The 13,587-nt window shown below is 62.6% G+C and overlaps 1 protein-coding gene across 1 annotated transcript in view; it reads right to left on the bottom strand.

The window, feature by feature from the left end:
• Window positions 1-13,587, bottom strand: part of NBEAL2 (neurobeachin like 2) — a 26,938-nt gene that overhangs the window by 3,583 nt on the left and 9,768 nt on the right. Inside the window, exons 11-51 of the mRNA XM_085302770.1 lie at window positions 13,477-13,587; window positions 13,051-13,387; window positions 12,885-12,967; window positions 12,694-12,786; window positions 12,106-12,277; window positions 11,552-11,685; window positions 11,309-11,468; window positions 11,110-11,212; window positions 10,165-10,318; window positions 9,733-9,891; window positions 9,485-9,644; window positions 9,176-9,261; window positions 8,333-9,046; window positions 8,029-8,207; window positions 7,695-7,854; window positions 7,027-7,164; window positions 6,623-6,928; window positions 6,379-6,528; window positions 6,146-6,303; window positions 5,947-6,071; window positions 5,737-5,857; window positions 5,340-5,497; window positions 4,836-4,969; window positions 4,613-4,720; window positions 4,314-4,409; window positions 4,110-4,234; window positions 3,862-4,002; window positions 3,650-3,780; window positions 3,452-3,561; window positions 3,231-3,348; window positions 3,041-3,138; window positions 2,838-2,954; window positions 2,626-2,715; window positions 2,349-2,458; window positions 1,994-2,166; window positions 1,748-1,842; window positions 1,477-1,593; window positions 1,225-1,386; window positions 811-959; window positions 564-699; window positions 2-76 (exon numbers count right to left, since the gene is read on the bottom strand). The exon at window positions 13,477-13,587 is cut by the window's right edge and continues 9 nt beyond it. Coding sequence (XP_085158896.1) covers window positions 2-76; window positions 564-699; window positions 811-959; window positions 1,225-1,386; window positions 1,477-1,593; window positions 1,748-1,842; window positions 1,994-2,166; window positions 2,349-2,458; window positions 2,626-2,715; window positions 2,838-2,954; window positions 3,041-3,138; window positions 3,231-3,348; window positions 3,452-3,561; window positions 3,650-3,780; window positions 3,862-4,002; window positions 4,110-4,234; window positions 4,314-4,409; window positions 4,613-4,720; window positions 4,836-4,969; window positions 5,340-5,497; window positions 5,737-5,857; window positions 5,947-6,071; window positions 6,146-6,303; window positions 6,379-6,528; window positions 6,623-6,928; window positions 7,027-7,164; window positions 7,695-7,854; window positions 8,029-8,207; window positions 8,333-9,046; window positions 9,176-9,261; window positions 9,485-9,644; window positions 9,733-9,891; window positions 10,165-10,318; window positions 11,110-11,212; window positions 11,309-11,468; window positions 11,552-11,685; window positions 12,106-12,277; window positions 12,694-12,786; window positions 12,885-12,967; window positions 13,051-13,387; window positions 13,477-13,587 — 6,246 coding nt within the window. The remainder of the gene's footprint in view (window position 1; window positions 77-563; window positions 700-810; window positions 960-1,224; window positions 1,387-1,476; window positions 1,594-1,747; window positions 1,843-1,993; window positions 2,167-2,348; window positions 2,459-2,625; window positions 2,716-2,837; window positions 2,955-3,040; window positions 3,139-3,230; window positions 3,349-3,451; window positions 3,562-3,649; window positions 3,781-3,861; window positions 4,003-4,109; window positions 4,235-4,313; window positions 4,410-4,612; window positions 4,721-4,835; window positions 4,970-5,339; window positions 5,498-5,736; window positions 5,858-5,946; window positions 6,072-6,145; window positions 6,304-6,378; window positions 6,529-6,622; window positions 6,929-7,026; window positions 7,165-7,694; window positions 7,855-8,028; window positions 8,208-8,332; window positions 9,047-9,175; window positions 9,262-9,484; window positions 9,645-9,732; window positions 9,892-10,164; window positions 10,319-11,109; window positions 11,213-11,308; window positions 11,469-11,551; window positions 11,686-12,105; window positions 12,278-12,693; window positions 12,787-12,884; window positions 12,968-13,050; window positions 13,388-13,476) is intronic.

The following is a 13,587-nucleotide window of genomic DNA, read 5'->3' as shown; positions in this document are numbered from 1 at the left end:
CCGTCTCGCCGGCCGACACCTGGGAGATGCGCCGCGCCGAGCGCCACAGGCGGCGCGGGAACTGGCCCGTCCKCACCTGCCCGAGCGAAAGGGGCGGGATGCGGCGCGGCCCCGTCCCGGTCCCCGTCCCTATCCCATCCGATGCCCATCCCTATCCCCTTCCCCATCCTCACCACCAGCTCCTCCTCCCCATCCCATCCCATCCCATCCCATCCCATCCCATCCCTCTCCCCATCCCCTCCCCTGTCCCACCTCCATCCCTGTCCCTGTCCCCATCTCCTTCCCCTTCTTCACCCTCATCCTCTTCCCTATCCCCTTCCCCATCCCACCCCCATCTTCTCCTGTTCCCAGTTCCCTTCCCTTCCCCATCCAGCTCCCCATCCCCATCCCCTCCCCTCTGGTCCCTCCCTGCCCTGTAGAGCAGGAGAGTGAGTCCACCTACAGGCACAGAGGACAGTGACACGCAAGGCCACCGTGAGGTCACCACCACCTTCTCCTGGCCATGCTGAGGGCCTGTGCCGAGCCCCTGGGGGCAGTGGCAGGCCAGGCTGAGCCACCTTTACCTCTGTGGGCTGTCCTGCCCCCACCACGATGAGCTTGCCGTCCTCCAGCCCCACCAGGATGTGGCTCTTCTCCTTGGTGACGGACACGCTGTGGACGGGCACCCGCATGGGCACAGTTGGCACTGCCGCCTGGAGGCTGGAGGGGCAAGAGGATGGGTGCGTGGAACCCCTCCGACGTCACCACCAGCGTGGTGCCCACATGCCAGCCCCGGATGAAGCCGGACTGGGAGCCGGCACGAGCTTCTACCTCTGCAGGTCACGGATCTCCAGCCCGCACTGCATGGTCCCCAGCACCACAAAGTCCTCCGTGATGCACATGGCCGTCACCTGCTCGTCCAATGGGACGGAGGAGAGGTGCTTCCCATTGACTGAGTAGAGGTGCAGGGCAAACTTATCCTGAAGGAAAAGGAAACGGGGACTGGGAGACCAGTGGGGACGGACTGAGGACCAATGTGCAGATCCTGCATTGCGGAGCATGGGCGAGGCACGCGGGAAGATGATAGAAAAGGAGGACAAAGCTGCAATGGAGGTGGCATCTCACTCGGGCTCATGAAGGAACAGGGGACTCGACACTGCCCTCTCCTGGGAGAGGACTCCCCCAGAGCGACATGCCACCAGGCATATTTAGGGTGGAGGCCCTCCATCATGCTAGAGGACTCACCTTCAGGGAGGACCGCTCACCCACGGCAGTCTGGGCGACGATCTGGCCCTCCAGCCCCACGGCAAGGCTGGAGACGGTGGTGGGCAGTGAGGTCTCRCTGGGTGGCCGCAGTGACTTCATGAAGAGGCCCCGGCGCACGGTGTGGATGATGATGGTGCCGTCCTGYGAAGGAGGGCAACGTGGCTCTGGCGCTTTGCTGGGAGGGGGGAAAAGGCCCGGAGGGATGAGCCGTGCCACCCACCCCCAACTCACCTTGGAGCCCGACACGGCCATGTCCAGCTCGGTGCTGATGGCGACGCACGTCACCTCGTCGTCGTGGCCGTAGAGGACCTGGATGGGTTTGGGGGCCAGGCCACTGGAAAAGCCACCCTGGCCAAGGAGAAACGGAGACCTCAGAGGTCCAGATTTTGCACTGGAGCTGGCCAGGAGCCACCCGTCAGGAGTGAGGGACCATGAAGGGCTTGGGGCACGGAGCCGCCCAGTGTGGGAGGAAGGACTGGCACTGGCACGGGCTTCCTGGTACCTGCTGCAGGACCTGCCACACCATGCAGGTGGTGTCGCGGGAGCCAGAAATGAGGTAGATACCGCACAGGTCGAGCGCCAGGCAGGTGACGATGTCTGCAGGGTCATCCGAGAGACGAGGGGTGAGCCGCGAGCCCCGTCCCACTGCGGCCAGGGACCTCGCTGGGTCTCCAGGACCAGAAACCCCGCAGACACAGCCCCGCGCCGCRGCGGATGCCGAGTGAAGGTTGTCACCGCCGTGCTGTACCTATGTGCCGGGTGATGTGGCCGACCACCTTTCCCTTGGCCAACGCTGTGACGCGGAGGCTGTTGTCCCAGTGGCCCCCACTGAAGAGCAGCTTGCCGTCGGGTGACACGGCCAACGTGCGGGAAGACAGGTCTGCACCGGGGGCAAAGGGGCCCTGCAGGAAGCGCTGGGTCCTGCCGAGAAGGACAACGGGTGATGGTGGCAGAGCCAGCATCAGTATCTACTCCTTGCCCATGTGCCCTGTGGACCTAGGGCACCTGGAGAGCTCATATGGCCTGGCCAGCATCTGCAGAACACCAGATCCACCCAGGAAAGGGGTGATGGGCTGACCCCGCCGGGCACACGTTGGACTCACTTGGCGTTGGAGACGGTGGGGTCTTTGGTGAAGCTGAAGTAGTTGGAGATGTTTTTGTCGTAGGGCAGCCAGTTGTGGGTCCCCAGCAAGCCGTTGGCACTCACGGTGACCTGGGGAGAGGTGGAGAAGGAGGTTGCATGGGATGGGACTCCTGCTGCATCCAGGAGCTGGGCATTTGGTTCCTGAATCCCTCGGRGTCAGCAGCTTGTATCCATGCCTCAGTTTCCCTGCAGGGTGCAGGACTGAGCCATGGCCTYGGAGTCAGCCTAGCACTTACCAGGACGTCGGGGGATCCCTGAGTGATGAAGGAATGGGCCTGGTTCTTGGGGACCACGGCTTGCACCAGCGCCACTCCATCGCTGATGCCCTGCGGGGAAACCATAGCCGGTTGGCGCCCTCGTCGCTGCCAGTCCCCCAGGTCTGTCCTCCTGCCCAGAGGACTATCTATGGTCCAGCATTTCATGCTGTGTTGCCCAGGGTGGTCCTCACCTCCACAAAGAAGGACTTGAGCTGGCCAAGGTTCTCGAAGACGTTGGGTGAGTGGGTGTCGAGGCGGGCCAGGCGACGGGCTGCATTCTCGGCCGAGAGGCGTGCTGGATGGGGCTCCTGCCAGGGCGAGAGGGCSCCTGTGAAGATGGGGACATCCTGTGGCCCAGGATGGTCATCTGGATGCCTGCCCTCCCCATCGCTACCTTGAGCAGCTGACAGGGTGTCTGCCCAAAGTTGCTAATGATGCCYTCCAGAGCCTTCCTCTGCGTCTCATCGGCAATGGCGTCCAGGTCCACAGCCCCTGGGGATGGGGATGAGGACGGGGATGAGGGTGAGGATGGGGACAGGGATGCTGGTGTGCRCCCCCCTGCCTGCCCCGGCCCTGTGGCTCACCCTCGTAGGTGCAGTAGTAGAAGACGTTAAGGGCCTCCACGGCAGCTGGGCCCCGCTGCTTGTAGCCGAAGATGAGGTCGATCCACTCGTGGAGGTGGGCCGAGACGTACTCTGACTCCTGTCCAGAGGCAGGGTGTCAAGGGGCATGGTGCTGCCTCCCCCAAAATTCCCTCTGATGGGGCAAGCCAAGGAAAGGGGACGCTGGGAGAAGGTCATCTCACCAAGGCTTTCCGGTGCTGGTAGATGAAGTCCTCGCGGGASCGGGCCCACCGCGGGAGCACCACGTCGTTCACCTTGTCGTTGGACATCTGCAGGCAGCCCAGGTCGAAGCCTGCAGGAAGAGCCAGCAGCGGTGGGATCACTGCGGTGCCGGGGCAGAGGTAAAGGCATCTCGCAGGGGTTCTGGGGCTGCCCCGTACCATTTTGGTTCTCCAGGAATTCGGGGAAGTAGAAGAACTCAGGGATGAGCTCTTTGACGTCCACGGGGTTCTCCATGCGGGCTTGCCATGCTGCCGGCACCGAGTGGAACTGGCGGTCCGAGCAGTCAAACCTGTTGGCGCAGGGAGGCTGCTGGCACCCGGCGGGCCCCCACGAGCGGCTCTGGGGCACCGTGGGGCCGCGCGGTGCTCACCGGCCGCTCTGCAGTTGGATGTGCAGCGTGGTGAAGGGCTCGGTGCGGATCAGGTAGTGCATGACGCCGGCGGCATTGGAGTAGTGGGTGCCGTAGTGAAACTTGTCAATCATGCCCGTGGGGTCCTCAAAGCTCTCGTACCTGGGGGGCGATGCAAAGAGTCAGGCGGGAGCCAAGAAGGGTGCTCCTACCCCGGCCGTGCCTGCCCTCGCCCCCTCCTCCTCCGTGGTGAYGGGGCGGGTGCTCACTTCTCCTTCACGTCCTTGGCATGCCTCTCGTTGGCCACCCCGATGGGCTTGGACAGGTCCCGAAACACGGCTGGGTTGCTGAGGTCTAACGTTTCTGAGACATAGTCGCGCAGGATCCAGGGGAACTGGGGAGCAGAAAGAAYGTGCGTGACCACCCTGGCCAGCAGAGGAGCACTGGCGGTGGCTGTGGTGAAGGGTCCTTACCACGGGGTACTGCGAGAGGTCGTTGTAGGTGCGCCCTGCGATGGTGTTCAGCTGCATGAGGTACTCAAAGTTGGAGATCTCCCGTAAAACCCATTTCTGGACCAAAAAGAGAATGGCTGAGGGGCAGGGCATGCGTGGGAACAGCATCCAGCAGTGAAGGATGCTCTGGCTTGTCCCGTGAGGACATCACTCTATGCCCCCTGCTGCCCCTGGTGTCATGCCACGGGGGACATGGTGCACAGGGCCACCCCTCCTCTTTGCACAGGCACCACTGAGGAACATGGCGGTGACGCTGGTACCTGGGTGAGCCCTGAGGCCTTCAGCAGCTCCTGGGGCGAGCGGCTGTTGCAGTAGATCTGGTTGGGCGGGCGCAGGCTGAGGATGCTGGAGTACACCTTGTTCCTCACCTGGGGGATGGAGGCAAGAGCATGAAGTGCTCCCAGCTCGTGGCCCCCATCCTGACATCCCCCCAAGGCCCTGGGGCTCAGAAGGGTAGGCTTTCGGGCAACACACTGCCCTCACCTTTTTCTTGAAGTTGACGAAGTAGTTGGCCTGGTCGATGAAGAAGAACTCGAGTGCGGAGCGGCGCAGGTTGTAGCGGCGCAGGTGGACCTCACGGAGGTGTGACAAGGGCCGCTTGAAGTCGTAGCCGATCCCTGCCAGGGCAGAAGCACAAAACCACACTRTGTTCACTGTCCACCCTGCCCACGCGCCTGGCTGGGATGGTACAGGGAGATATGGGACCAGCCAGGAGATGGAGCTTCACTGCAGTGACTCGGGTGCTGGGACAAGCCTGCTCCAAGCCGAGCCACCACAAAAAGGTGAGCAYCCCAGGGGGACAGGGATGGGAGTTTCATCACCCTCTTTGCTGCAGGGATCTGCTCCCATCCCCACGTGTTCCCATGCTTCTGGGACCAGCGATGAGCACTAGCAGAGATTTGGGCTTTTGCAACCCTGTCCTTGTTCCTAACCCACTGTGGCCAGGCGCTCTCCTGGGATAAAAGCGCCCCTGGTGTGTGCCAGTACCTTCCTCTGTCTCCTCCTTCTCGCTGCTGCCATCGTAGAAGTAGATGTGCTGGGTGGTGACCTCYAGGCGGCCAGTGATGACAGCCACTGTTGTGATGAGCTCGCAGTCCTCCGAGATCACCAGCTTCTCCCGTTGGCTCTGCTCCTTGGGCTCAGTCCTGGGCAACACAGGGTGACCCTGGGGGTGAGGAGCCCCTGGCCTCACACCCCACCACGCCCCATAACTTGCCGGTGCAAGCATCCCAAGGCTCTAGGTGGCCAGAGCCAAAGGACATGACCATCTTCAAGATGGTGACGTGGTCCGAAAACCACGATGTGGATGGAGYGGGCTGGAGGGAGCAGTCACAGGGCGGCCGTGCTCTCCGCTGGCCTCACRGCAGGGGACAGAGACACTCACTGGCTGTCCAAGACGGGGAGGTCCTCCTCAGCCAGCTGGTCGTCTTTCAACTCACTCACCTTGGCCTCCTTGGCCACGGCGAGCGGGAGGGACTCGGTGGGGTTGTGGAGGTGATCGGCTCCTGCAATGAGCGGGGCCAGCTCAGCCTGCACCAGACATGTTACCCTCCACCACAGCACCCCGTGGCCTGTCCCTGCAGGCCTCCCTTACCCAGGTTGTCCCGCAGGGCGCTGGCCTCCAGGTGCTGGTCGAAATTGAGGTTGGGCACCAGCTTCAGCCGCATGCGGGAGTAAGTCTCAGCACTGGAGAGCTTCCAGCGGGTCTCTGGTGGGTTCCTGGGGGAGCAGAGGGTGTGAGCCAGCCTGTGACCCCTGTCTGGGGTGGACACATGGGGTTGRTGGGCCCTCACCGGTCAGCCCACGCCGAGCGTGGCGAGGCGAGCAGGCGGCTCAGGCAGCGCCACTGCTTGAGCACGGTGCTGTGGTGGTTGGTGGCCTGCTTGAGGACGTTGGCRTGACGGGTATTCTCGGCCTTGGCTCGCTTGGCCGCTGGCTCCAGGACCACTTCCTGTGGAGAGAGCGGCGGGAGTGAGATGCCCAGTAGCTGTCAGCCAGGAGCCCGGTCCCAGGGCACCCATGGCACCTGGAACATCTGCCGGCTCGCTGCCTTGTCGCGCTCCCGCCGCAGCGCACTGCTCATCATGGTGTCGTAGCAGGCATTCCAGAAGTTGGACATGTGGTCGTGGCTCTTGGCGAACGTGTCCATCTCRAACTGGGCCATGGTGGGCTGCACCTGCCGGGGGAGACAGGATGAGAGGCGAGATGTTTCTGTGGCATTCAGCAAGGCACCGGTGACAGTCCTTCCCCATTGTCACTGGGGCACCCACATGCTTCTCGATGAAGCCCCTCCACTCGGCGGTCCTGCAGAAGAGCTGGAAATCCTCATAGAAAGTGGGGCTGCCGTTGGTGGGGGGCAGCGAGGGCAAGAAGTGCTGCAGCTGCAGGCTCTCGTAGCACTGGTCCATGAGTGTGCGGATGATGGGCACCAGCCAGGAGAAGGTCTCTGACTTGGCGTCCAGTGAGCGCTGCAGTGGGGTCTCCAGCTTGCCCAGGAGGTAGCAGGCTGTGTCCCTGCGGGGTGCTGAGGCTGTCTGCAGCAGGCTGTGCAGCTTCACGTATGCCAGCGAGTGCAGCTGGGGAGRGGACACAGGCTGAGGTATCAGCAAGGGACCGTCACGCCCACCTGGTGTCCCCCCATCCCCAGGGGATGCCCCTGGCTGGTGCGGCACACCTGGGGGTCCTGCAGCGTGATGTAGCCCACGAGGATGCGCAGGCCCGTCTGGGCCATCTCCTTGAGGTCAGAGGTGCCGTTGGCCAGGTGGTACCACACACTCAGCTTGTCCAGCAAGCTGCTCACTCCCTCGTAGATCTGGGGTGACAGAGGGACGGGCAGAGTGAGCTCCTGGCCGTGGCACCCAGGGCCGCCAGCTCTGCGGTCAGCCGGGCGCAAAGCCAGCAGGTCTCTCCTGATCACCCATGGTCTGTTGGCTTCCTCCAGCAGCCAGGAGCCCTGCTTTGCTTGGAGTGTGTTAGGGTAGGGCTAGGGCTTGGGCTTAGGGCTGGGGTTTAAGGTTCAAGTTAGGGTTTAAGATCTGGGCTGGGGGTTAGGTTTAGTGTTAGGGTTTCAGGTTAGGACTTAGGGTTTAGAGTTAGATTTAGGGTTGGGCGAGGGATAGGGTTAGGGTTATAGGTTGGTTTTAAGGTTTAGATTTAGGTTTAAGATGTAGGGATAGGATTTAGGGTTAGGGTTGGGCTTAGGGCTTAGAGTTAAGGTGTAGGGATATGGTTTAGAGTTAGGGTTAGGGTTTAACGTTACATCTTTAGGGCTAGGGCTTAGCATTATAGGTTTAGGGTTAGGCTTAGAGATCAGGGTTAAGGTTAGAGTTAGGACTGTGTCACCTTCTCGCTCCACAGGGCCTGGTTGTTGTGTCCCTCAGAGAACAAGAAGTCCTGGAGCAGCCGCAGCAGCTTGAGGGTGTTCTGGATGAGGCCAGGTAGGGCGGCCGGCGCTGACTCCTTCAGGTCCGTGAACGCTGACTCCAGCATCATTTCCAGGAGGCTGTGGGAGAGCTGGTGGCTCAACAGGGCAGCCCGGACACCCACACCCTCTGAGCAGTCACGAGGGGACCCTGTCTCTCTCTTCACCCCCATCCAGCTCTTCCCAGATGGGTGAAGAGGAGCAGCATCATCCCCTTGGGCGCTGGGGTAGAGGTGGCACCCAATAGCCGCTCACCTGCGTTTGATCTCGTCGGGGGGCCTCACCAGCTCGCAGGCCGTGCCCAGCTTGGTGAGCACCGAGAAGACTTGTCCGCGCTCCTTCCAGGCTGCATCGTCCCAGCCCTCCACCCCGCGCCATGTCACCGAGAAGATGATGTTTGTCAGRAGGTTGCACAGCTCCTCCTCTGGTGTTTGCTGCCAGCAAAGAGAACGTGAACCCAAGGCACTGGGGGGGACCGAGCTTGGCGAGTGCCTGGGTCAGGTGGCAGACCTTCAGGTCCCGGTGAGATGTTTTGGGCTACTCTGTGGCAGTGGCTTACCTGGGGGTTGCTGGTGTTGGAGATGTTATCGCAGGGCAGCGTGTCCTGGTAGCTGCTCTCATCCAGAACATTTGAGAGACTTGAGCTCTTGCGAGCTCGCAGTCCTGGAAAGGGCTTGAAGGTCTCCAGAGGTGATGGGGTGCCGGGGCCGCTGGCTGGAGTCTGGTTCCCGCTCTCCGCTGTGGCGATGGAACTAGTGCTGGCAAGGTCCAGCCCCAGGTCAAATGGTGAGGTGGAAAATGGTGAGAGTGGCTGGTAGACGCTGTCGAATGGGAGGCTGTCYCCGGTGGGACCTTCCCCGTGGTCCCCGGGATTGGAGGAAGAACGGCTGGCCCGGTCCGAGGAGTCAAAGGACTTGAAGTTGTAGGAATGGAAGGACTTGATGCGGCCAGTTGGTGAGATAGAGTGGTCGGAGAAGCCCTCTGAGAGCTCGTGGTCCGAGGCCTCATAGCCTAGTGGCAGGAAGACATCCAGCTCCTGCAGGTCGGTGGGCGGCGGGCTGGTGTCTCCTGGCACCTCCTTGCTGGCCTCCTTGCCAGGGGAATCCGCGAGCCGGAGGAGCTCGAGGCAGCCGCCGTTGCCTGAATTGCTGAGGCTGTGCTGACGGGACTCGTAGGACTCCTTGACGTAGAGCTTGGTGAGTGTGTCCTGCCAGCCCGCCAGCTTCGCCAGCTGCTTCACCATGTCGTGCTGGGAGTAGATCAAGTGGAAGAGCTGCAGGCGGAGGGGGGAGAGAAAACAGACGATGTCATTACAGCTCTGGGCAGCCCCTCGGGTACATGGGGTACCCTCTGAGGGATGGCAGGAGCACGCTCCTGCCCGGCACCCGTGGGCTCCTCTCACCTTACGGCAAATATCGAGCCGGACAGTCAGCTCAGCGCGGTGGGACAGGTAAACCACAGCCATCAGGTCCTTGTAGTTGGGGGGGTCTGTGGGCAAGGAGAGAGAGTGGTAGTAGGTCCTCCTGTCCCCCAAAGCCACCAGACTGCCTTGGATCTCCTCTGAACAGCTCAGCTGGGGCACTAGCTGCAAGATCGGCTGAGCACATTCAAAAGCTGAGTGGTGGACCCACAGCAACCACCCCACCATGGCACACATTTCAGATGGTGCGGGGGGCTGCAGTCAGGGTGCCTGCTGTGGGGCATGAGGTACCTGCACCAAGGACCTGTTCTGAGAGGCAGCGGAAGAGCAGCATGGAGCTGGGGATGTCACCGAGGCAGGCGGTGAGCCCCTGGTAGCCGATGTCCTTCAGCTTCAGGCGGTTCTTGCTGCGCTCGGGGACCTTTTCGTACTTGAGCATCTTGTAGAGGATCTGGAGAGATGAAGAAGGGTGGAAGGACATGAAATCCCACTGGTACAAAGACCATGGCCACAYGGCTGCTGCAAAGGACCCTGCTCACCTTGAAGACCCTTTCTCGCACTTCATCCGAGAACTTCTTCTGCACCAGCAGTGAGAAGAAGACCTCCACATTGCCCGGCTCGAAGAGGAAGGTGAAGAGCTGCTCCTGGGCAGGCGAGCCCTTCAGCAGGCTGTGGATCACCTCCAGGGCCCCACACACCTGTAAGCAACAGGGCCAGCTGCAGAACACCACCACATACCCAGCTGTCGGCGGGGGCACAACCACGTGGTGCCAGCCTGGCATCTCGGCCGCTTTGGCCAGGATGGGTTCACATGGCTGCCAGGCCTGCAGAGGCGGCTCTGGACCAGCTGTGCAGTGAGCTCATCAGTTCTCTGCACGCSCTGCCTGCTGGCTGGGGTTTTATCTCCTGCTGCCTGGTCATGACAACAAGAGGGGCCCAGCCAGCTCGGTGGGGGTGGCTCGGCGCCGTACCTGCTGCTCGTCCTGTGCCGCAGCCACGTAGCTCATCAAGCTCTGCATCTCCTCCGCGGAGAAGCTCCTGCAGAAGAAGTCCTTCACCAGGCTGAAGAGGGATGTCTGCACTGTCTTGATGTTGTCGGCTGCTGTCGGCTTCTCCTTGGGGGCACTGGGGATGAGACACGGCGGGGCTGGGGATGGGCACAACCATCCACCCTTCCTCGGGTCCCTCCTCCCTGGGCTCTTCCTGCCACTTGGAGCCAACGGGATCCCAAATCCTGCTACAGGACCCTGAGGAGCTGGGGCAACACCAGGCCAGCCAGTGTGACCGTCCCCTGGTAGCACCCACCCCCACGAGTCTGGGTCTTCTGCAGTGCACCAGCATCCCAGTGCTCACCGCGGGAACACACAGCATCAGGCAGGAAAAGCCACGAGCTTGTTGCAGAAACTATKATTTTTGAAGCTGTAAAATTCTCTAAGCTAGGGAGAATTCAACCAGGTTAGGGCTTGCCGGGGTCCGAGCAAACGAGCGAGATGGGTYCCCGTGCAGCTGACGGGGGGATCCTTGCTGCAGGATATTTTGGCTCTGAAATATTTGTGCAATTTTGGAAAAAAAAAAAAGCGGCGGAGAGACAAACGCACAGGTGGAAAAAACCCATAACAACTACCAAATGCAACCGCATYGCTTTTGGGTCAGGCCACCACGGAGCTGCAGATCGCTGAGGGGCTGGAGGACTATTCTGGGGAAGCAGCGTGAGGGTCTGGCTCTATCCTTCCCYGCACGTGGGGGAGGATTCTGGCGCCGCCGGGTTGCAGCTCTCGGGGTGTTAAGATGCTGAGCGGTATTTAGGGATGGGCTTGGGGCCATGGGGCACAAAAGGTCCTTTGGCCGTCTTCGCTGGCTCTGTGGAGGCTGGAAAACCCAACGCGCCCAAGCCTGGTGTGCCGCCACCTGCTCACCCGTAGTACGTCCGGATGGAGTCCAGGATGTACTGCACGCCGTATTTCTTGCGGATTCGCTGCTTGTGGTCCTTGATGATGTTGGCCAGGTACTGGATGTGACCTGTGGGCAGAGACGATGGAGCAGACCCCAAGCTGTGGGTCATGTGGGTGGCGTGGGGAGCGTGGTGGGTGCTGGCAGGCAGCCCGGGGCTCTCACCCAAGCGCACGGCAAAGTCGCTGTTGCTCCAGATGCGGAAGTCGAAGAGGAGGTGCTGGTAGAGGAGGTGGAGCAGGAGGCCGCTGCCCTCAGAGGCCACCTGCTCCATGAGGATCTGCGAGGCCATCAGCAGGCTCATATCCAGCCGCAGACTGGAGACCTGGTGAGGGCGAGAGAGGAGGCTGCAGCCCGGCCACGGCACCCCGCGGCTTCGCAACGCCCGGCCCCATGCTGCCCACGCACCTTCTGCAGCAGGGCCCCGATGATGGCTGGCCCGTGGCACTGCACCAGGCTCTCCTGGTTCACTGGGTGGTTCTGAATGAAGTTCTTGACCAGCAGCAGGAAGGCGGCCACACTATTCCTCTCCAGTCGGCTCTCTGCAAGGCACGGGGAGCGGGCAAAATCCGGCGGGGAGCTGCAAATGCAGCTTCCAGGCGGTTCCCGCAGCACTGCCGAGCATACCCTCACACAGGACGTCCTGGCGACCCCGGGTGTTATCCTGGATTTCGCCAAGTTTTACAAGGAACTGCGCATTCAGTCCTCTCCACAAACTTTTCTGCTTGTTCACCTATTTCCCTCTAACTTGACTAGAAACCTCGGTTGCTACGAGCTGCCTAAAAATAAGCTGCTAGGTAACAGGAGAGGGCCCCTTTCTCCCCTGAAGGGGCAGGTGCTTGCACGAGCCCAGCCTTCTATAAGACACTGGAGACTCCACACAAAGGCAAGCCAGAAGAAAACCGCTTGCTTAGGACTAACTGGCCCGTACCAGCATGGAAAGATGTCAGCAAGGGGCTCACCTGAGGACTTGCCCAGYGGGATGAGCATGCCCTGGGCATTCCTGGAGGACGTCAGCTCGGGACCCACCAGGTCGTTGGTCTCCGGCTCGTCTCCGGACTCCTCCGGCTCGGCCACCACTTGCTCGAGCAGGGGCAGCAGCACGCCCATGCCGCCAACGCAGTTGACCACATCCTGCGGGAGGCAGGCGAGAGGCACGGCTTTGTGCCTTTGGCCTCGCACGGCAGCGGAGAGGAGGAGGTTGTACGYGTGCCAGAAGCCAGGGACCCCCCGAGCCCTCCCTCGGGCTCGTTGCCCCGCGCTCCCGGCCCCAGGGACACCTGGGCTCAGCAGCCAGCAGAGGCTCTGAGCCATCCCATACGATGAACGCAGAGCGGGTTCCCTGAAAAGCACCCSTTTTCCTGCACCGCTGCAGCCCGGCTCGGTGAAGAGGGCAAGGAGCGCACAAAACCTCCCTGAAACCCAACCAGGCAGGTCCTCGGGGGAGCCAGCGCCGCGTAGCAGAGGTCCTGGTGGGACCAGGGGACCTGTCACAGCCACTCGCCCCCCGGGGAGCACCTGTGGCCAAGGCACAGGGCCACCCCGTGTACCTTGACATCCCAGTTCACCACCCGGTGTCCCGTGAGCCGCCCATCGAAGCTGTGGTTGGGAGAGAGGTCCAGGCAGATGTTGTTCCTGCAGGCCTGCAAGAGGGAACAGGCGCCCGGCGAGGACACGGCACGCGGCGATGGGGACCGGCCCCGCCACGCTGCCGCGGCCCCGTGCCGCGGGCGCCCCTCACCTGCGGGGTGTAGTAAAGCAACAGCTTGCTGCTGAGCTCCCCGAAATCACCTTCCAGCTTCAGCAGCGACGTGACGTTCGGCCCTGGAGGGAGGAGAGCGGGCGTCAGCCGGCGCGCCGAGCCCTCGGCCGTGCCCCGGCGCCGCGGCTCTCCCGCCCCGACGTACCCGCCGAGAAGAGCGCCTTGACCTGGGTCTGCTGCAGAGCTTCGAAGAAGATGGCCACGGAGCCCAGGTGGCCCTCCAGGGAGGTGGGGGTGCCCCACTCGGTGTCCTGGCTGCCGGCCGCCGCCGTGGACACCACCCCCTCGGTGGGCGGCTGCATGGGCRTCCAGGCGCGGGCGCCCAGCGAGGCGGGGAAGGACTGCGAGCGGCAGAGCGTGGGGTGCGGGGCGAAGGCCAGCTCGGGCGCGTGGCACGGCGGCGGGTGGGAGGCCGCCGCCGTGGTCGTGGTCGTGGTCGTGGTCCGGTGCCCCGCGGAGCCGATGCAGCAGGAGGTGAAGGACTGCAAAAGGCAGCGGTGCCGCGAGTGCAGCCGGATTCCCCCCGCCGCTCCCCCCCGGACCGGCACCGCCGGCACCGCCGCGCGCGCACCTCGTGCAAGGACGGGAAGCGGAGCTGAGCCGTCTTCCGCAGGTGCCCGTCCACGTAGATGTTGACCACGTTGTGGCCGAAGGGCCGGCGCCCGGCCACGTGGACGACGTC

The sequence above is a fragment of the Rhea americana genome, unplaced genomic scaffold (assembly GCF_003343005.1).
Source record: "Rhea americana isolate MKP2758 unplaced genomic scaffold, rheAme1 scaffold_192, whole genome shotgun sequence".
Classification (NCBI taxonomy): Eukaryota; Metazoa; Chordata; class Aves; order Rheiformes; family Rheidae; genus Rhea; species Rhea americana.
The sequence above is the reverse complement of the archived record's forward strand: the minus strand, read 5'-3'. Positions and strand labels throughout refer to the sequence as shown.